Consider the following 23,104-nt stretch of genomic DNA (forward strand, 5'->3'; position numbering starts at 1 on the left):
TGGTGTGTGTGTTAGTGTGTGTGTTTGTGAAGGTGGATTATAAGGAAAATGAATATACGCATGTAAACTTTCACCCCTTTTTTTCCCCCTGCCCACTTGCCAGAAGTAAACAATTATTAGGATTTAGTTCTAAATGGTGACCCTTTAATTGTTGTATCCTAATGTCTTTGGAAGGAAAGTCTAGGACTGCATAGTTGTGAAAAAGAAGTTGCAGTTCTGCTGGAGTTGTCAATTTGTTGGAGTTATCTATTTGTTGGAGTTGCCAAATTTGATATAGCTGACGTTTTGTTGGAGCTGTCCATTTGTTGGAGCTGTCCATTTGTTGGAGCTGTCCATTTGTTGGAGATGTCCATTTGTTGGAGCTGTCCATTTGTTGGAGTTGTCCACTTGTTGGAGCTGTCCATTTGTTGGAGATGTCCATTTGTTGGAGCTGTCCATTTGTTGGAGATGTCCATTTGTTGGAGATGTCCATTTGTTGGAGCTGTCCATTTGTTGGAGCTGTCCATTTGTTGGAGCTGTCCATTTGTTGGAGCTGTCCATTTGTTGGAGCTGTCCATTTGTTGTCTGAAAGAGAAATCAAACCTTGCTTAAAATTCAATTGATTAAAGTTAGGAGCTCTATTATTTCAATCGCAACCCAGACATGGTAATCACAATAAACATAGAAACACAAGTAGACAGACGTTCAATCCAATGGTTCTGAAAAGAGATTGGATGAAATCAAACACTTGCATCGTCATTGAAAGCAAGACAAGCATTTTAAAAATACATTTTTTAACAAACACAATAGGCCCTAACTCTATTATACAACTTTAAATAATATACAAATCTAAAAAAAAAATAATAATAAAAAAACATTTATTTCAAACCTGTGATTTTGACACTGTCAGGTGCGTGAATGTACGTAGTAGCCTATTCGTCAAGCAAAAAGCAAAGTTATGTTCCCCTTTCAGAAGAGAGCGTGGTCGAGAGGCTAAGCACGCTTGAACTTGGCTTGGCTACCTATGAAGGGGGCTCGAGGTCCGACACCCAACTCGGGCAGAGTTGTGTTTACTGAGCGCCTAAACGCAGCACGAAAAACCTTCTCCCAGATACCCTCCCCCCCCCCCCCCCAACTGGTCCACAAATGAGATTGGACCAAGGTGTTCTGAGAATGCTCTAAACATGAAAGTAGCGCTATATAAAAGCTATAATTATTATTATTATTAATTCTTAATTTTGTGATTATTTATTGACATTATCTTTATATGGACATCTAGATATAATACTAAACCTAGACTTTTGACTTCGAACTCATAAGATCTTGCCTAGATCTAGATCTACTTCTAGATTTACGAACATGTGAAGTATATTAGATTTACGTAAAAAATATAAGTATATTATTTGGGACAACCTTGAAGCAACTTTAAATTTACTCATTTATCGCATAATTTCTGGAAACTAAGCCATATTTTTTTAAATATTATTATTGACTAATTCTAAAAAGAGGCCTTTAAATCTATACTTAGAAGAAGGTGCCCGAAATTTTCGGGACATTAATTTATTAAACTATTGAATCAATAAAGCCTTACAAGAACGCGATAGTCCTTTCAAAACCAATGCTAGAATTCTAAATCTAGATCTCTAACCAAATTGAAATATATTTAATTTTATATGTTACATAAATGATAACAGTCAAACTAGGTTTTGCACGTGTGGCCAACGAGCTAGCAATTCTTTTCTCAGCGATATAAATCAACTGTTAAATTTGAAAGAAAAAAATCATTCGAGGTGTTTTTGAGATCAGCGTCCACGCAGCCGGTCCTAGGCCCCTGCAACCTATGCGACCGCAGTGGGCCCCGCACTACCAAAGGCCCCGAATTCTAGGTGTAAATTATTAAATAAAAATATATTAACTTATTATTAAAGAGCTCCTCGAATTCTCAAGAAATTACAAAATATACGAAGAAGTCATGAAAATCTCCTGAAATTGTTAAATCTTCTGAAAGCTCGTGCAAATCTCATTAAAAACAGGCAAAATTGTCATTTCGGGGTGTCATTCAATTTGGAAAACGCCAATCCTACCCGCGATGAAAAAAAAACAACGTCAGTGTCAGCTTTCATTTAATAAAAATGTAATAATAACTCGAATTTTAACCAAAACAAAAAGTTTAAATACTTAATTTACTTTAATAGTCACTGGCATACAAATATAGATCCAAATCTATCTCTACCTCTTATAAAAAACAAACAAAAGTGATATTTTGCTAGTCGATAGTAAATCTAAAAGGCAGAACTAAATGTTTATCAGCTTTTTGTTGGAAAACTACAATCTACATATCTACTGTAGATGGTTCGTTAAGTTAATTTAACAGTGATTTTAAACTTAGTAAAGTATGAATAAAATGTAAAGACGAAGTTGAAGTTATTTTCTAATTCAAAATCTTTATTTTCACTTATTATCCTTATCCCTACTCAGGATGGGCCCCGCGCTATCCGTTTTTCATAGGGCCCCGCAATCTGTAGGACCGACCCTGCGTCCAGGTTCCTGTACCCAGGTTCCTGAAGGTTCATGTTCCATGAAGTTCTGACTTGAATAGAGGTATTGTAACAATCAAAACTCATTGCTTGAGAGGCTGACGTTGTAAGTTGTAACAATGTAACAATGTAACAATGTAACAATGTATTAAAATGAAGCTCATTTCAAAGAAGTTGACAATTCATAATTTAGTTAAGGATTTAATTTCTGGGAAGTATTAATTCAAGGTTAATCCATGTGAGGAAAGTCAGAGTCAAGGTCAAAGCTAATTTATGAAAAAGAGGCGAAATTTTCCATGTCTGAACTCTTGAATTAAAATAAAAAAAAACATGAAAACAAGAAAAAAAATATTTAAATTATTTTAGCGAAACAAAAGGAACAAATGAACATTAGATGATAATGTTCTTAATTCAACTTTTATTATTGATATCTAGGCGGTCATGTGGTGCTAACATACATTATTTAGATTTTCTAATCAACTTTTGCAGAGAATGTTTCTAATGTGTCAAATATTTCGGACATTTCTTCAGAAATAAAGATTTTTACTCCATCCTTTCCCAGACCTACGCAGAACTGCACGTGATTTCAGATGACAGACTTCAAACTAAGGCCACGGCGATTACAGTCCGAAGCACCACCAGAATAATTAATTTAGACTTTAACCACCTAATGAAGCTAATTATTTATGACACACCATGAAAATGCAGAAGCCCCATTTAAAAGCATTATTCCATTTCAGTATAAATAAATTTCCAGATAAGAAATTCCCAAACATCTCACTAGAAAGGCAAGCATGCCAATGCAGACTTCTGTGATGGCTACAATAGAATGAAATGGTGGTTTAAGACATGACGTTACAGGTAGATTTATAGATTTAGTCATATAAACAATGAATTTCGCTGAGACCAATATGATAAGTGAAATTTATTCCCTAAATTAATTCATTTTATAATTTCAATTGTATGTCATTATAATTAGTACTTGCTATGAGGTCCGAAATGTCATGGTGGAAACACTGGAAATTGATCATGATCGAAAATTCGTTCTCTCTTACCACTTCAGCGCTGAGAGAACGCTAGTTTTATTGAATGCTGCCCTCCATAAGTCTTCGGATCGAGCAAAACGTGACGATCTGTACTGATAATAATAAATCTTTGCGATTAGAAATATTCGTACCAATAGTATTTATTTAACGCAATTTCATGCTTTTAGCTTTCTTAATACGGTATGATCCTATCACTTGTCTGGACCAGTTGAAAAAAAAAAGGGGGGGAAGAAGATGGGGATAGTTGTGTGAATGTTACCATGATCACTTTTTAAGTGCTTTTTTAAAAAAGTTGAACGACCGGAATTCGAACTAACTAAAGCCTCCTCAATTTAACACGCTAACCACTTTGCCAGGGAAATGGTTATGAAACTATATGGTTTTATACTTATCTTTTGTTAGTTCCAAACTTTTCTTTCTACAAAGTACAAAGGGGACTAATTCAACTTATACCACCATATTAGTCAAGTACAATTTCTTTACCTTACTCATTACCAATTAAATAATTAATTATCAATAGCTAGTTACCTAATTGATTAATTTTTATTGATTCTTGTTTTGCCAGGTGAAAGAAATAACTGTGCACAATTTTAACTTAATTTGAGAATGGGTGTGGGAGAAATAACAGGTACACATTTTTTATCAGACAGATAGACAGAATTGATTTGATAAAGGCTTTGTAAAAATACGTCACATTACATAATTTCGTTCTTAATACTGTTGGAGCGAATGAAACGCCTGCATTTTTTTCGAAGACTTTTCTAATGGAATAATAAAGATTATTATTCAGTTTTTATTTTCCCAAACGTAGACTTTTAAAAAAAATGTTATATTAAGATATTTGTATCTTCGAAATACACTACCGAGTATAGGCTTCAATGTAATAGTGGCCCTCTGTATTGGCCAAAAACAAAACATGTATAGTAGCCCACAATCAAATAAGTTGGGAACCGCTGCTCTGCACCACTACTGATTCTCACTTTGTCCGTCCAACAAGGACCCCAAGGGAAATATGGACCAGGCGACGGCAATCCATCAGTTTGACTCTAAGTGACATTAAATGCAGCGAAATTCGGCGCGAGATGCCGCCCAGTTCTCAAGGGATGCCGGGATTCAGTGCAGGAACAAAAAAGGGAGATAACCTAATCGTCACTTCGAACTAATCGACGCTATTTCCCTGTTTCTTTTTGTGGTAACTTTAGTGGAACTAGATGTGTGTTGACAGGTGGTAGAGATTCAAAACTGTTTAGATGTTGGCTACATGTTCTTTTCCTAGAAAATTTATTTTGGTTTGTAAACTTAAAAATAGAAATAAGAACGAAAATGGTGTGTGATGTGGCCACTTTGACATCTTTATGGGACTTAACACAATAGTTACAAATAGATATAATTTGGCATAGACCAGAAAGTCTGAAGGGGAAACTTTAATTATTTTTTTTTACTTTATTTGTTATATGGCATTCTTGGCATTGTTTAGTTTTAGAAACTAAGGTTAGGGTTAAAAAATCTCACAATCTTCCTTATATTTTTTTGTTTAAGTTCCATTATATCGCCCCTATATTTCTTCAAATCGTCTTTTCTTCTTTGACTGCATTATTCTATTATATTATGAAAATAATGGAAACTGGAACTTAAAAATCGAGTTTTAAACAAAGAGCAGGGCACTGTGTTTTAACAGTATCGAGGAAATCCCTCGTAGACATAGCAACATAACTTTAATGTTCTAGATGCTAGGAAAATAATGCATTTGCTTTGACCTTCCATCCATCCCAGTGGCACTACAGCCCATGGAGAGTCCTGGCCGGCTCTAGCAAATCTTTCCATTCTGATCTCTCCTGGGCTATACGTCACCATGCCCGTACTCTTAGCTGTTGTAGATCTGATTCTACATCAAGCAATCGTGGTCGTGGTCCGCCTTTAGGGCACCAGCCATTTGGATTTTGCCTGTGAACAATCTTTGCTCCTATGTTCTCTGACATTTGTTTTGACCAAGTTCCGATAATTTAGTTGCTAGATTCTTGCAGGGATATTTGTTTGGTTGAAGTGAGATCATTTTTTTTTGTAAAGATCTTACCTCTTCCTTTAACTCAGCCTTAGGACGGTCCCAAGCCCGGCTGAGAAAGGAGAAGGGTTGGGCGTAGGACTAGCTACACTACCCTGTAGAAAAACCACTAGCCACAGAAACGCCAAACAGCAAGTCACGGACCTGGGATGACCTCTTCCATTGATTTTAACCCTAGCCCTGTTAATCTTTCTTTACGCAATGCAGACTGAGGTTTCAGAAGCTAAGGTAATGATGAAAGAAGTACGTCATATAATAGGAATAGAGTTAAAGACGGCAAGGAATGACAGCGAACGCTCTTTAAAGACCTCACTGAAGTGTCCTTTAGGCTCGAGATTACTCCCATTAACCTAACCCCGGGAAAGGCTTTAACCCCGACGGCCAGAATGAGGGATTGTCTCTTCACCGACCACTCTGTCTAGAGGCCCCTGTCCGCTAGATGATCGTATAATCGTATCCGTTTTTATGTGACACGCATCCCTGAGCCCACATCATCTTCCTCTAATGCGAAGGCCGAGACCACGAGGCTACGCTCCATTTTCCAATAATGTACCGTCACGTACCGTGGAAGACCATCACCGCCCGAATAGCCCATGCTGGGCAAAAGGTGTGACAGATGGGGAGTGTGAAATGAGCCTTTCAAAGAGAAAAAAAATGACTATGATCAGTTTGTCTGAGATTATAAACTAGACGAACGCTGTCTCGTTTGAATGGGGCACAGAATTATCGAAAACTGTCTTAACCAACCGATACTAGAAACCAAATAGCGCGCTGTTGAATCTAAATAAAAAGAAAAGTATCAAGTTTTCTCTAAGCCAACGTAACATACTGCAAACATCCATATTTCTCAGACTCTATGACTACGATTTATTACAAGTAAAGTCAAGTTCTCCTTTCATACCTTGCGATCTATGGGGCAGATGATATAAAGATCATCTGTTTCTTCCATCGCCTACAGCTATCGAAGCTGTCATGTGGCCACCAGCACATGGACCAAACTCCTTAAGTTTTCCCCCACTAATGTCAGGTACCAATAGAGCTGGTTGGACTCAACAGGCGTTCTAAAGATCTCGAATGAAAATCCCAGTCTTCACCAGGAATCGAGCCCGGCATTGCTCGGTTCGGAAGCCTAGCGCCTTACCACTCAGCCACCGCACCTTCACGCTTTATTATGTGTTGCATTTATTGTAGTTATATTATATAATTGTTTAATTGTTGATAATAAATGATGAAACATGATTATCAATTAAATAACGTTTGATCTTTTGTTTTATGCTTCTTTCAATGATAAGCTTAAGAAGAGAGAGATTGAATCTGAAATGATTTTATTAAAGTGTTCTCAGTGTGTCTAGCACCGAGATCTAATTTCATTTTGACCGGTACAAAAAATAAGCACTGCCGATCTGTCTTAATGTTTCGATTCCTTCGTTTGCTTGAGTTCCCCTCCTCCCCCCAATCCATAGAATATTAGACAGTTACCCTCACCACCGGTAGCCCAGAACGTTCGCAATCTTAAATCACACATCTACGTTCCAATCGTAACCCCCCCACCTCTTCCGAACACTCCCCCCATCCCCCCCCCTAACAACGTAACACACTCCGTTACTCCCCCGCCCCTCTCCGTCACACGTCTGGTACAAAGTTCAACACAATTTTTACTTAACTTTTTGGCCGACAAACTGCAAAGCTTCTTTCCCCCTCCCACCCATTGCCTGGGTGTAGAAACTGAAGGATGAAAAAAAAATGCCTTGAACCAATAACTGTCTTTCCGTTATTCCCGAACGCCTTAACCCTTCCCTTGCCCTCCTCCCCACCCCCACCCCCCATAAGGCTAGTCTCCTCAATCTTCTAGCACCCAGACCGGCATTGCCACTCCTTTGATCTAGGACTCTTTATAAATGTATGATTCAATATCCCCCCCTCCCCCAATGTCCATATAGATAGGTACAACCAAATCCCCTATACTCTTGACCATTTCACCCCCTCCCTCTAATACTTCATCAGAAATACTCTCTCCCTCCTCTTCTCCGTATCGCCCTCTTCCCCGTCCTCCCTACTTCCTATCCCAATTCTGTCGGCGCCCGGATCCAATCTGGCTCTAATGTAGATAAACTGCGATTTGAGAAGACACAAAAAAAAAGTAATAGACTACTCCCCCCCCCCCCTCTTTCGTTTCCCCCCCCCCCTCCCCCCCCTCCCGTCTCACCAGTTTCTCCCCAATATTCACATACATACAAATATCAACCCATACACTCACATAGACTCGTACGCAAAATTGATTTACTTTTTTTTTGGTGTGTGTGTATGTGTTAGGTTTGGGGGGGGGTGAGAGTTGGGACTGAGGGTGCAATCTCCGATGGGAGGTCGAGATGGAAGAGTTGCAATGGGAGGAGTGGATTCCTCCGCCAGATAGTTGCTTCTCTATTTGTCCTGCCGAAATTAATGTCACAGAATCCGAGATGCCACTCGCCGCCACGATCGATGTGAATTTAATGACTTAACTTAGTTAACGAGCAAGTCTGGAAGAGAGAGAGAGAGAGAGAAGGAGAGAGAGAGAAGTTGTCATTGACCTCCACAAGGAAAATTTTCCGAAACAAAAAAAAAGTATTTTCACTCATCTTCGTGTCATTGGCTTGCATTTTTAATCTTTTCATATTCGGTTTGAGCTTACACAATAATAACTTTATCTATCTAGAGGTTTTCATTCTTTGACAAAAGTTACACAGTGTCTAATTAAAGTTGGCTGAATATCTTTGCAGTGATAGCTTAAGAAACAGTTATGAAGTCTGATCAACAATTTATTTTCAACTTGAAAAATTAACAACATAGTTTTGAAAAATGCTATCAAGTTTTCAAGACACTGCTTCAAGACTAGTTTCCAATAACAAAGAAAGGCTATTCAAACATTTTTTTTATATATAGCACACACATTCGTACTGAAAAGGTGGTCAAAAGACATAAGTTGATAAGTCAAGTAATCCTTTCTGTTTCCAAGCTTAAATTTCGCACATAGTGGTATGGCCAGTTAGATAAGGTGATTGAGCATTGCGCTTATAATATAAATTTGTTGATTTGATCCCAAAACTTGCTATTTTTTCTTGTTACTGTTTCAATGACAAATGAAATAGGAATGTTTACTGTATTATTTAAACATAATGTATGAATTGATTAAAAAAATAAAAATAACATAACTTGTTGTATATTCCATTTTGAAGAGCAGTTTAACATTTTGTAGTTGAGTAACCCAGACTTGCATTTAAAAATTAGAACAATACAAACTGGCACAAAATGAATGTTCTATATCATGGATTGAAATGGAAGACACTGTATTCGTGAATCCGTATGATAGACAAATTTTGAGACGAACTATAAGAACATTTCTTAAAATTACACACATTAAAGTACTAGTGCTGCTATTTTAGCTTGTTACACTATATCTCGTCTAAATTAATGTTTGTATTGTTCATAATTGTTAAAGGAATAATTTTAATTCAAAAAGCGCAGGGAGGTAAGGTCATTATGGATGTATTGAATGCAGGGCCGGCTTTAGGCTACTGCCACCTATGCGGCCGCAGTGGGCCCCGTTCTTTCATAGGCCCAGCGCTTATTCTAGGTGTAAATTATGAAATTAAATTAACTTATAACAGGGTTCTAGCAGGCTCTTTTTGTTCCATGTTCCAGTAAATATTTCATGTAATATGGAAAAACGCCAACTGTAAGCGCGATAAAAAAGGCATTGTCAGCTTTCATTTGATAAAAATGTAATAATAAGGCGAATTTTAAGTTCCCTTGCTTTTTTAAAGCTTTATTAGCCACTGGTATTTAAATATAGATCTAAAACTATCTCGATCTCATAAAAAAAATCAAAAGCAATATTTATTTGATCGTGATTTTGAAATTATTCTTATAACTACCAAGTCTAAGCCCCGCACAATCCGTTTCGCATAAGGCCCCGCAATTGTTAGGACCGGCCTTGATTGAATGGCATATTGGACGATGTATTGATGACATATTGGACGATGTATTGATGACATATTGGGTGATGTATTGATGACATATTGGACGATGTATTGATGACATATTGGATGATGTATTGATGACATATTGGACGATGTATTGATGACATATTGGGTGATGTATTGATGACATATTGGACGATGTATTGATGACATATTGGATGATGTATTGATGACATATTGGACGATGTATTGATGACATATTGGGTGATGTATTGATGACATATTGGATGATGTATTGATGACATATTGGACGATGTATTGATGACATATTGGACGATGTATTGATGACATATTGGACGATGTATTGATGACATATTGGATGATGTATTGATGACATATTGGATGATGTATTGATGACATATTGGACGATGTATTGATGACATATTGGATGATGTATTGATGACATATTGGACGATGTATTGATGACATATTGGACGATGTATTGATGACATATTGGACGATGTATTGATGACATATTGGACGATGTATTGATGACATATTGGATGATGTATTGATGACATATTGGACGATGTATTGATGACATATTGGGTGATGTATTGATGACATATTGGACGATGTATTGATGACATATTGGGTGATGTATTGATGACATATTGGACGATGTATTGATGACATATTGGATGATGTATTGATGACATATTGGACGATGTATTGATGACATATTGGGTGATGTATTGATGACATATTGGACGATGTATTGATGACATATTGGGTGATGTATTGATGACATATTGGACGATGTATTGATGACATATTGGATGATGAGATCCCCATAGTTTGAGTGACACTCAAGACGTACACATCTAACTAGAGAAATTACAGTCCTTAATGAGGCCGTACAGGTCTGGAGTTGAAGGCGTGGTGACATCTCATGTCATCTAACAAGTACACAAACTTACACTTACATGCGGTACACACACACACACACACACACACACACATAACGCTGCAACATCATTATGCCATTTGTGCATGAAGATGCGAAGATCTATTAATTGAGAGAGAGAGAAGAAAAAAAAAGACGAAATATCTAATTTCTGTAATTCTTTTTTTCTAAATATATTTTCAAATTTTCCCCACGTGAATGTGTGCAGATTGTCTAATCTTATCTCGAAATCTGTCAGAGATTCTCACAAATTCTTACCCGAGGACATGTTTGTCATAGCTTTATAGTTACTTAATTATGTATATTTCACTTACCAAGAAAACGAAATAAATTATTATTCTTTGATAAGAATACTCAAATGTTATTTATTGCTACGGCATTCCGAAAAATCTATGCCATAACACAATAGTGAGAATCACCGAGCTAGATTGAATTGGATGTCCTTTATTTAAAATTTTCTTAGTTCTCTTTCGCTTTCTGAATAAGATGCACCCCGTAATATGTGCCTTTGAGGGCGCTCATATTTGCTCCGAACGCACCACTGTAATCAACCCTTAAAACTCTGTCCCCATAAAGGACCTCATGATAATGCAGTTTGATTAGTAACAGACTTCGATGAGAAATTGTTAGAACTCAAATCTTGGACCTGAAGAGGCCACATCCAACTACAGCTGAAGGAATTCCTATACACACGATGTTTTGGAACTATTAAAATCCAATGTAGTTTGAATTCGTCACTATTTTTACAAAACTTATATCATCTCACTCTGTCTGGTACAAACTGTGTACACGTTATTTATCCCACACCAATCCTCGGTCAAGTTGAAACTGTACACATTTATTTATTGAACCTAACAAAACTTGAATTAATAAAAAAAAAAGAAAACTACCAACTAATAAATTAATTATTGGTAATTAATTAGTTTGGTATTTTAAAGGGAAATATGTACTACGTTATTAATAGATGGAGGAGTTCTCTCCCTTATTAATACTTCTATTTTATTTTTCTAAAAACCAACTTGCTTATTTTCTTTTCTAGATTTCTGTATACTAAGTAAACTCTTTTATCACTCTCTGTTGACATTTGTTTTTATTTTTTTTCGCCAGATGCATATAATAGCCTATAACAGCGAACTGTACAAAAATCTTAGTGAAGCCACAAAAGGAGTTAAAGGTTTAACGATTATTGCTGTTTTTATGGAGGTAAGACTTTCTATTTGATAATCATATTATCGGCCCGATTTATGTAAGTGGAGGCACTAGGTAGGAGTCTTGTGGAGGTACCCACCGTCTTTTATTAAAGTCTAATAAAATATAATTAAAACGACCATGTTAAAGCATTTTTTATCAGTATTATTCTCCCTCGCTTTCTCTGTGTCTCTCTTTTTAGATAGCTTTCTAATCTATCTATCTTTCGTCTGTCTGTCTGCCTGTCTTTGTATGTGGGTATGTATGTATGTATGTATGTATGTATGTATGTATGTATGTATGTATGTATGTATGTATGTATGTATGTATGTATGAATGTTTGTATTTATTCAGTGCTTTTTTGTAAAAATAAAAAAAGGTGCCAGCACTCAGTGATTCATTGCCTAACTTTAAACTACTATTAAATTAATAATAGACGTGAAAATAAAACAATAGTCATAATTTTTCCCACATTGAAAAAGGTTGTACCGGTGTGTACCGTCACTAAAATGCACTGTATGTATGTATGTATGTATGTATGTATGTATGTATGTATGTATGTATGTATGTATGTATGTATTTATGTATGTATGTATGTATGAATGTATGTATGTATATATGTATGTATGTATCTATGTATCTTTGTATCTATGTATCTATGTATGAATATATGTATATATGAATGTATGTATGTATGTATGTATGTATGTATGTATGTATGAATGTATGTATGTATATATGTATGTATGTATGTATGTATGTATGAATGTATGTATGTATATATGTATGTATGTATCTATGTATCTTTGTATCTATGTATCTATGTATGAATATATGTATATATGAATGTATGTATGTATGTATGTATGTATGTATGTATGTATGAATGTATGTATGTATGTATGTATGTATGTATGTATGTATGTATGTATGTATGTATGAATGTATGTATGTATGTATATATGTATGTATGTATCTATGTATCTTTGTATCTATGTATCTATGTATGAATATATGTATATATGAATGTATGTTTGTATGTATGTATGCATGCATCCATGTATGTATGTATGTATGTATGTTGTATGTATGTTGTATGTATGTATGTATGTATGTATGTATGTATGTATGTATCTATCTATCTATCTATTTATCTATCTATCTATCTATCTATCTATCTATCTATCTATCTATCTATCTATCTATCTATCCACCCACCCACCCATGACCCATCTATCTATCTATCTATCTATCTATCTATCTATGTATCGACCCACCCATCCATGACCCATCTATCTATGTATCCACCCATCCACCCACCCATGACCCATCTATCTATGTATCCACCCATCCACCCACACATGACCCATCTATCTATCTATCTATCTATCTATCTATCTATCTATCTATCTATCTATCTATCTATCTATCTATCTATCTATCTATCTATCTATCTATCTATCTATCTATCTATCGACCCACCCATCCATGACCCATCTATCTATGTATCCACCCATCCACCCACACATGACCCATCTATCTATCTATGTATCCACCCATCCACCCACCCATAACCAATCTATCTATCTATGTATCCACCCACCCACCCATGACCCATCTATCTATCTATCTATCTATCTATCTATCTATCTATCTATCTATCTATCTATCTATCTATCTATCTATCTATCTATCTATCTATGTATCCACCCACCCACCAATGACCCATCTATCTATATCTATCTATCTATCTATCTATCTATCTATCTATCTATCTATCTATCTATCTATCTATCTATCTATCTATCGACCCACCCATCCATGACCCATCTATCTATGTATCCACCCATCCACCCACACATGACCCATCTATCTATCTATCTATCTATCTATCTATCTATCTATCTATCTATCTATCTATCTATCTATCTATCTATCTATCTATCTATCTATCTATCTATCTATCGACCCACCCATCCATGACCCATCTATCTATGTATCCACCCATCCACCCACACATGACCCATCTATCTATCTATGTATCCACCCATCCACCCACCCATAACCAATCTATCTATCTATGTATCCACCCACCCACCCATGACCCATCTATCTATCTATCTATCTATCTATCTATCTATCTATCTATCTATCTATCTATCTATCTATCTATCTATCTATCTATCTATCTATCTATCTATCTATCTATCTATCTATCTATCTATCTATGTATCCACCCACCCACCAATGACCCATCTATCTATATCTATCTATCTATCTATCTATCTATCTATCTATCTATCTATCTATCTATCTATCTATCTATCTATCTATCTATCTATCTATCTATCTATCTATCGACCCACCCATCCATGACCCATCTATCTATGTATCCACCCATCCACCCACACATGACCCATCTATCTATCTATCTATCTATCTATCTATCTATCTATCTATCTATCTATCTATCTATCTATCTATCTATCTATCTATCTATCTATCTATCTATCGACCCACCCATCCATGACCCATCTATCTATGTATCCACCCATCCACCCACCCATGACCCATCTATCTATCTATGTATCCACCCATCCACCCACCCATGACCCATCTATCTATCTATCTATCTATCTATCTATCTATCTATCTATCTATCTATCTATCTATCTATCTATCTATCTATCTATCTATCTATCTATCTATCTATCTATATCCCCCTTGTCTTGAAGTAAGAAGACATGAGTATAAGGACTGTTATAACACTAGAATATATTAGTCTAGGTGTCAGTACTAAAGTGATCTAACACCACTTTCTGTCTTGGTTTCTCAAGGTCTAATTGTGTTTATGTCTTTCCGTAGCACTAAGTTTTGTCTCTGTTTTTGGTCATTCGTAAATCGGCAAACACATGTAGCCACATTTCATTCCGATGGCCGCTTGAATAGTGTCAATGTTCTGTACATTTTCTTTGCTCTAATTCTGTCCATTTTGAGTGTATAGCTCTAAGCTGAGTAGTAAATGCAAGATAATTGTGTGCAGTATGTTACCAATTTGAAGCTTTTTGACAGATCAAACATAGATTTTAGTTACTTTAAAACAGCTTAACATAACTAGTTTCCGATTTAAAGCTTACAGATCTCACTCAGTTATAAGTTTTAAAACTCAACAAAATGTTTATAACAAGTAGTCAAATTGACTTACTTAGACTTTGGTCCTCCCGCAACTTTCGGCGCATTGGGCGGCAAGCTGTCGCCACAAAGATCTGTCACTGGCAATGTCTGAAGCCTCTTCCCACCTGGTCTTTTATGTGTTTTCAATTGAAAGGCTGTTGGATGCGCAGAGAGAAATCACTATCACAGATGTTTTCAACTGAGCCATATGGTCCCATTACGTATTCAAAGCCAGTTCAGTTGGGATTGGTTTTGGCGTTAAAGTCTCTCGTCAGTAGAATTAGGTCATCAGTGGGTGTTTCATCAAGCGTTGTTTGAAGTTGATTATAGAAATTATCTTTGATGGTATCTTCTGCATCCTCTGTAGGGGCATATACTTATAGATGGTAGTAATATTGATTTGGTTTGCTTGGAATCGAGCTGTAATGATGCGGTCGCTGACTATCTTCCAGGCAATTAGCGCTGAAGCTGCTATTTTGACATGATAATGCCTACACCACCAATGTGCTCCGTATCGTGTCCTGAATATATTAAGGTCTTGCCATGATTCACTTGATGTCCCCCGCATCTTGCAGATCCCAAGGATGTCCAGCCGGTAAGAGTCAAACTCTTTTAAGAGTTGGGCCAGTTTACCGCATTGGTTCAGGGTTCTGACATTCCATCTACCTATAAGGGTCGGTTTCTTTGCGTTGAAGGGCTTGCCATGTATTGGGCATTGGAGGTCCATTTGGGTTTGATCCAATACCGTCATCGGTGGTTGGCCGCCCTCGCCGCATGTTTAGTTTTCTTTATGTGTCAAGTTTGCCGTTTCTGTAGCAATTGTGGTTTGACAAAGTGGGGTCGCTAGCCACACGCCAATCCCTCCTCTTTTCTCACCCGGGCTTGGGACCGGCAGATGGCGGAGTTAGTCAAGTTGAACTACCCCCTATCAGATCACACCCAGAACTATGTTTGTTTAAACTTAACAACACATATAGAGCTAGAAGTCCATTTAAACCAGTGGTTTCCAAACTTTTTTGTCTGGTAGACCCCTTGCCATGTTTTCTGGTTTTCGGTAGACCCCCTACTTAACTTGTATTGGATTTTTGCCAATTCATCAAAAAAAATTTAAATCAAATTTCTAACTGTAGTGAGTTAAAGAGTGAAAAACTAATTTAAAGCTACACATGAAGTTATAGAGATCTATTTTTATTGATAAAATTCAAATTGAAACTAATTAAAATAACAATTTATATTTTTACTGGAATCACCAAATACACTGGAAATGTTTTTTTTTTGTTTTTTTTTTTTGCACATCTATTATCCGTTGCTACGGATGAATGTTTCATATAGGATTTTGTTGTTCTATGAAGTAGTCCTTCAAACATTAAATATTATTCAATCAATTAATTAATTTGCTTTATGTACAGTGGCGTAGCATCCATGGCGCGAAGGGGTTCAATGAACACGGGCCCACAAGCAATATGGGCCCACAGCTGTGGCGTAGCAACCATGGCGCGAAGGAGCTCATTACGCTTGGGCCCATGCCTCAAGGCCAGTTGGAGCCCACATTAGAACTTAAGAAGAACATTTGTTTGTTCATTTGAAACACTTTTAAGTAGTTTAACTCTGTTAAGAAGTTGTAAAAACATTGACTTTTAAGACACTATTACTTATATGCAGTCCTATCTGAATCAAACGTTATGACATCATTACTTTTTTAAAGAAAAAGGTACGATCTTTACATTGGAATGTCTTTACATTTAGTTTACTCATTTTTTGTCACACACTAAATTTGTCTTATTGGCTGGAGAGGAGCCCATCAAGATGTTCTTGAACCCGGAGTACTAGTGTGATATTTACTTTTGTAGCAGGCAGTGGTTACATCCTATAGTCCTCGCAGTACTGGTGTGATATTTACTTGTGTAGCAAGCAGTGGTTACATCCTATAGTCCTCGCAGTATTGGTGTGATATTTACTTGTGTAGCAGGCAGTGGTTACATCCTATAGTCCTCGCAGTACTGGTGTGATATTTACTTGTGTAGCAGGCAGTGGTTACATCCTATAGTCCTCGCAGTACTGGTGTGATATTTACTTGTGTAGCAGGCAGTGGTTACATCCTATAGTCCTCGCAGTACTGGTGTGATATTTACTTGTGTAGCAGGCAGTGGTTACATCCTATAGTCCTCGCAGTACTGGTGTGATATTTACTTGTGTAACAGGCAGTGGTTACATCCTATAGTCCTCGCAGTACTGGTGTGATATTTACTTGTGTAGCAGGCAGTGGCTACGTCGTATACATCTACAGTCTCTGGCCATCACCTAAATTAAAATTTAACTTAACAAAACTACATGCTTACATATTACTTCCTAATGTGTCTTAAAACGAATAGATATTAATTAATAATGTTTTATCTCGTGCTTTTAAGAATGTGCGCTTATAATACTGTCACTAATTCAGTCACAAGAAGCACTGGCACTTGATTTCCAACATCAATTCGGTCCAACACCAAGTCGTGTTTATGCTATCTCCCATTTAGCTCGAGCCTGTCACACAAGTCCTGGGTTGGATCCCCATACTAAATGAAATATTGATGTTAAATGTTTTCTTGGAGGTTCAGCGAGTGCCTATTTAAATTATTCCGATAGCGGATTCCAGCGGTGGTTGATTTTGAAACCAATACGATTCCAATGCCCATACATTCTCATCGTATGACCTCAAAACCATCCATTCAAAGTTTGTTTGTTTCTTTGTTTTCTTGCGGTGGTTGATTTTGAAACCAATACGATGCCAATGCCCATACATTCTCATCGTATGACCTCAAAACCATCCATTCAAAGTTTGTTTGTTTCTTTGTTTTCTTGCGGTGGTTGATTTTGAAACCAATACAATGCCAATGCCCATACATTCTCATCGTATGACCTCAAAACCATCCATTCAAAGTTTGTTTGTTTCTTTGTTTTCTTGCGGTGGTTGATTTTGAAACCAATACGATGCCAATGCCCATACATTCTCATCGTATGACCTCAAAACCATCCATTCAAAGTTTGTTTGTTTCTTTGTTTTCTTGCGGTGGTTGATTTTGAAACCAATACGATGCCAATGCCCACTAATTCACATCGTATGACCTTAAAACCATCCATTCAAAGTTTGTTTGTTTCTTTGTTTTCTTGCGGTGGTTGATTTTGAAACCAATACGATGCCAATGCCCACTAATTCACATCGTATGACCTTAAAACCATCCATTCAAAGTTTGTTTGTTTCTTTGTTTTCTTGCGGTGGTTGATTTTGAAACCAATACGATGCCAATGCCCACTAATTCACATCGTATGACCTTAAAACCATCCATTCGAATAACTTTTTTAAAAAAAAAAGGTACGATGTTTACATTGCAATGTCTTTGCATTTAGATTACTCATTTTTGTCACACACTAAATTTGTCTTATTGGCTGGAGGGGAGTCCAGCAAGGGTGGCATTGTCTCAAATGATCTTCCTGCGTCATTGGTTTCATATCGTTATAAAAAGGCAATTAGTATGACAGGAAAGAATAAATCCCAATTTTAAATAATCAACGCTCTACAGTCTACATTCTTTTTGTTAAACATTAGCTACATGTAGACAAAATTAAGCTAGTTAAATAAGTATTGAAATTAAATATAACAATTTTTCGTTTGAATAGCTGGATAAATGTTTAAAGGATTAACTCGGGTACAAATCAACAAATCATATATTAGTGTATAAAAGAATTAAATTAATTTGATGTTAAATTAAAGTCACGACCTGTTTAAAAGAAGTCTATTATCGTAGACCCCCGTGGACATCTCATAGACCCCCAATTTATGTTTTCCCTTTCGTAGACCCCTTGGAAGTCTTCGTAGACCCCTGGGGGTCTATATAGACCACTTTGGGAATCACTGATTTAAACCATACATTTAAAACTCAATATGTTTATAACAAGTGATTAAAAAAATTAAATGTTAATAATCAATCCATGTTTGAATAATACCCTAGTAAATGTTATTAAAATATGTAAATAGTTAAAGAAAAGACCTATTAAATTAATTTAAAATGTATACCGTTATCACGAGAGGCATCTGTAACAATATCCACTTAAAACTGTGAAGAAGTCTTTTCAAAACGTCAACGCTAACGTGATTCTTTGCGAATTTCTTGTTGACGGCTTTTGTGCAAAAAAAAAAAAAAAGGTCCGCGACAAGGTTTATCTAAACACCACAAAGATGATCTCTTATTACAGACGTACGTGTGCTATTGTGGTATTATTACCTCGAATGTTGGTCAGAGATGCTTCATTTTTTATTAGACGTTATTTGACTTGCGATATTTTTCTTACCACGATGAATAGTGCTATAGGATTGCAAGAAAACACTTGAAAATCGGTCTCCCCACACCTTTATTTATTTTAACATTTTTTTTACATGCGTTTCGCTGGTCACGTGACATAATCTCCAATCGTCGGCAATACACACAGCTGACCTTGACATTTGTTGCCATATAGATCGTAATGTCTGAAAGGAGTACTTTACTTTTACTTTATTACTTCTTACTGTGAGAAAAAAAAATTTGTAGACGTCAATGGAAAAAACGTTTTGAAGCTTAGAACACAGAAAACTGCTAGGCGCCGGGGTCATTGGACCCTGTTGGGGAGTGTTGTACTCTCTTGTTGGATGCTGCATCTCCAATACTGACTTCAGTAAGAAATTCTTCTGGTATACACCGGAAGATTGTGTTATAATTATATCTCTTAGTTTCTTTTCTTTTTTTTTCTACATTCTGAAATTCTTTCGGACCCTACTCTGGGAGCTTACAGCGCTCTGTGAGCTTATAGCGCTCCTTCCTGTCTCTAGCTGAATAAGGGGGTCGAGAACGAAATTTTTTTTTTCATTTAGGGGAGGAGCCACATGCGTAGGACGTAATTATCTTCTCTTTTGAAATAACGTCTGTAATCTATAAGATCAAAGTTTTTGAACCATGAACTTACAGAATGCACATAAATGTATGACGTAGTACGCAATGGGACATTCAATATTGTTTCTGTATTTTAAATAGTTTTTGTTTTGTTTCTTTTCTTCTTATTTTTTTTTAGTGCACTGCTTGATAACGTTTTCAAAATTCACGTTCCGACGAATAAATACAAGTTATTTCAACCAGGACGTTTTTCTGTTGTTGTTTTGTCTTCTACTTTTTTTCTATTAATCTCTATATGTTTTTCTATTCGAGTTTCACATTTATTGTTGTGCATTTTTATCCCTATTTGTTTTTATCTATGTTATTCAGTCTGCCTGTCAACATTCTTCCATGGCTGCTGGAGACTTGAGTTCATCTCTAACTAAAACATTGGAACACACAGACACACCCCAACAAAAACAAAATAACAAAAAAAACATGACATCGTGACACACTGGGTTTCCGTGATTCCATGACATGAGTCATTCGACTCTGGGTTTTTTTTAACGCGACCACCAGTCAACAAATCATTAACAGGTTTTCAGATAACCGGAAATGATTACAATCTTGTCTCGTGCCGATGGACGCGCCATCTATTGGTGCAGGACCTAAGTCACGGCCGACACGATGGATGGTTTAAGTTGTTTCCGGTTGGAGAAAAAAAGTGATGAGCTTTTAAGGTGCCAGGTTTCACTACAAAAGAAAAAAAAAGCCAAAGCGATTATAAATAAGTATAGCACATAGGATTTGAAAGGGATTTAAATTTTGTTTAAAAATGGAATTGTGCTGTGCATCAGAATTTAGACAAACAAGGAATAAAGGACAATGCATATATTTTTAAAGACATCTAGACATTACACAATACTATAAAGCTGTGTTTAGTTACAGTAGTGTATAGTAAAGTTTTAAGATTCATTTATTGTTCGAATATCAACCAATGAATGACATCAACGTATGGAAACAAATCTAAATTTGACTCACTGGGCTTTTACTGTCAATGTTTCTAGCAACTCTTTCTGTCCTGATTGACGATGCCAGCGTTGATTTGACCCCATTAAATGAACTTACATTTTGGGTTTATAAACTTTATTTTGTGTTATATAAAAAGGGCACGCATTAATCTCTACCAATTATAACATTTTCTACTTAAAAGAAAAACGTTGTGGAAGTTTAACCCTAAGAGGCTAGTGAAATACAAATAGAAAAAAATGAATAATTCAACCTGAACGCCGAAAATAATTACGAGTTAAAATACTTTTTTTCAACAAATATTTTGACTTTCTTTAGTCTTTGACAATAAATAAAAATGCAAACATTTTATAATCCAAATTATAATGTACTGAACTGTGGTGATGGTTATCTATTACAAGTATACAAGTAACCAATACCAGATCTTGACGTCCCTTCGAGAGTCCACATCGTATTAAGCTGGTCAGCTCTTAAGCTAGTGGCTAACGAGGGTGATCAACACATTTACTTACCCAGGTCAGGTACCTTTGGGAAGCTGAGTTCGGGGAAATTAAAATTTTGAATTTCGAATAATTTTTCCGGTATCTCTTCCAGGGCTCGCCTTCACCTATCCATTAGTATTTTGAACAGTTGGGGCGCAACAAAAGATATGTCGACCATCTTTCTCCAATTCTGTTTTTTGCCTTGAATGGCAGGCCCGTCCATTCTTTTATGTTGTTTTCCCATCACTTTCTCTGTCTGCCTCTTCTTTTTTTCTGGTACTGTTCCCTGAAGGAAGTTCCTTGCAAGCCCTGAGGACCTTGTGAAATGGCGATAAAATGTAACGGCTACCATGCGCTTAATTAAAAACTATTTATATTTCATGAATAGGCCTAACAATGTGTTTTTTTAAAAAGACTAAACAACATTGGGCAATACAGTAGCTGAAACAATTGATTGTTTATTTGTATGGATTCTGTTCATAGCATTCTACAACAACCAAAATATGAAAAAATCCTTTAAAAAAAACAAAGCTTTTTATTTAAGATAGATAACTCCGTAATTAATACTAGTTCACTCAATAAAGTAGAATTTATTTCCCTTATACGATATCAAACACGATAATTAATTGATTAATTTTTTTTTAATTGATTCATGTTATGTTAAGTACAATAAATAATTATATATGGGAGAATGGGTGTGCTAGAAATAACGTGTTGAAGTACTGACCACACAAGCCCAGGCCGGCCCCAGGACATACCGTTGTCTCCAACCATATCTTTTATTTGACTGTAAATGTGTTATTACAATTATTTTTTTTTTATCTTTTTGTACCTAAAACCCTTTCCTGTTCTATTTGACAGCTGGGTAAAGAACATAATAAATATTTCTACTGTATATCTCAAGAATTACATCGACTACAGCATAGAGGTAAGTACAGAGTGTCAGTTCATCTATTTAGAAATCAATTTAAATAGTGAGTTCTGTGTTTCACCATTGAGACAACAACAACTCCTTTATCGTCTATTCTTTTCGGCTGCCCCAGACTTGCTGATCTCCGTCTCGACAGGTCTGGGAAACCAAAAAATCTCCACCTGTATGGTGGTGTTTCTGTCCAGGGCTTTTGCAAGAGAGGATTTGAGCCTCTCAAGCCCTCACTCAAATGGAGTTTGTTGATGATGATCTTCTCATTAAGGAATTTAGGAAATGTATAGTGTCACGCTTGACTGCACGCATAACAGCTGACCGTCACGACTGTATTTTATTATGGTCTAGTTGTTTACGCATAATCTAATAATATCGTACAGGATGTCTATATTCTCTTTCTGTCCTTCAGACAATAAGGCGCAGGTGAGAGATCTCTCCATGGACCATCTCTTGCCTAAGACTACAGAGTACGTCACGTATGATGGATCCTTGACGCAGCCTGGTTGCTATGAGACGGTCACGTGGATCCTGCTCAACAAACCGCTTAGGATCAGTAAAGAGCAGGTAAATAGTTTTATTTCATGCTAAATGGGGCAAAGGCTTTAGGGGACGACAGGCTGTGTGGATTAAGGAACATTTTTCCTGCTGATATCTCGACCATCTAGTCTACATTTCTATAAAGTTTAAATACTCCCCTAAATCAATTATTTACCCGACTAAGTCTAGGCACATTATAATAAGTTCATGTAAATTATGCATAATTTCTGACACAATAGGGTTTGTTGCTGAACATAAAAATTATATATGTGTCAGACGCGAATAGCCCAATTTTCAGTAAAAGAACTTACAAAAGTCATTTCTCTATAGAAG

The 23,104-nt window shown here is 36.3% G+C and overlaps 1 protein-coding gene across 2 annotated transcripts in view; it reads left to right on the forward strand.

Annotated features, from left to right (window-relative positions):
* Positions 1-23,104, forward strand: part of LOC106050404 (putative carbonic anhydrase-like protein 1) — a 77,124-nt gene that overhangs the window by 43,767 nt on the left and 10,253 nt on the right. For both annotated transcript variants that reach the window (XM_056039442.1, XM_056039441.1), the window contains exons 6-8: positions 11,658-11,753; positions 22,171-22,237; positions 22,644-22,798. In XM_056039442.1, the coding sequence (XP_055895417.1) occupies positions 11,658-11,753; positions 22,171-22,237; positions 22,644-22,798 (318 nt within the window). The remainder of the gene's footprint in view (positions 1-11,657; positions 11,754-22,170; positions 22,238-22,643; positions 22,799-23,104) is intronic.

Source organism: Biomphalaria glabrata, chromosome 8, assembly GCF_947242115.1.
Source record: "Biomphalaria glabrata chromosome 8, xgBioGlab47.1, whole genome shotgun sequence".
Classification (NCBI taxonomy): domain Eukaryota; kingdom Metazoa; phylum Mollusca; class Gastropoda; family Planorbidae; genus Biomphalaria; species Biomphalaria glabrata.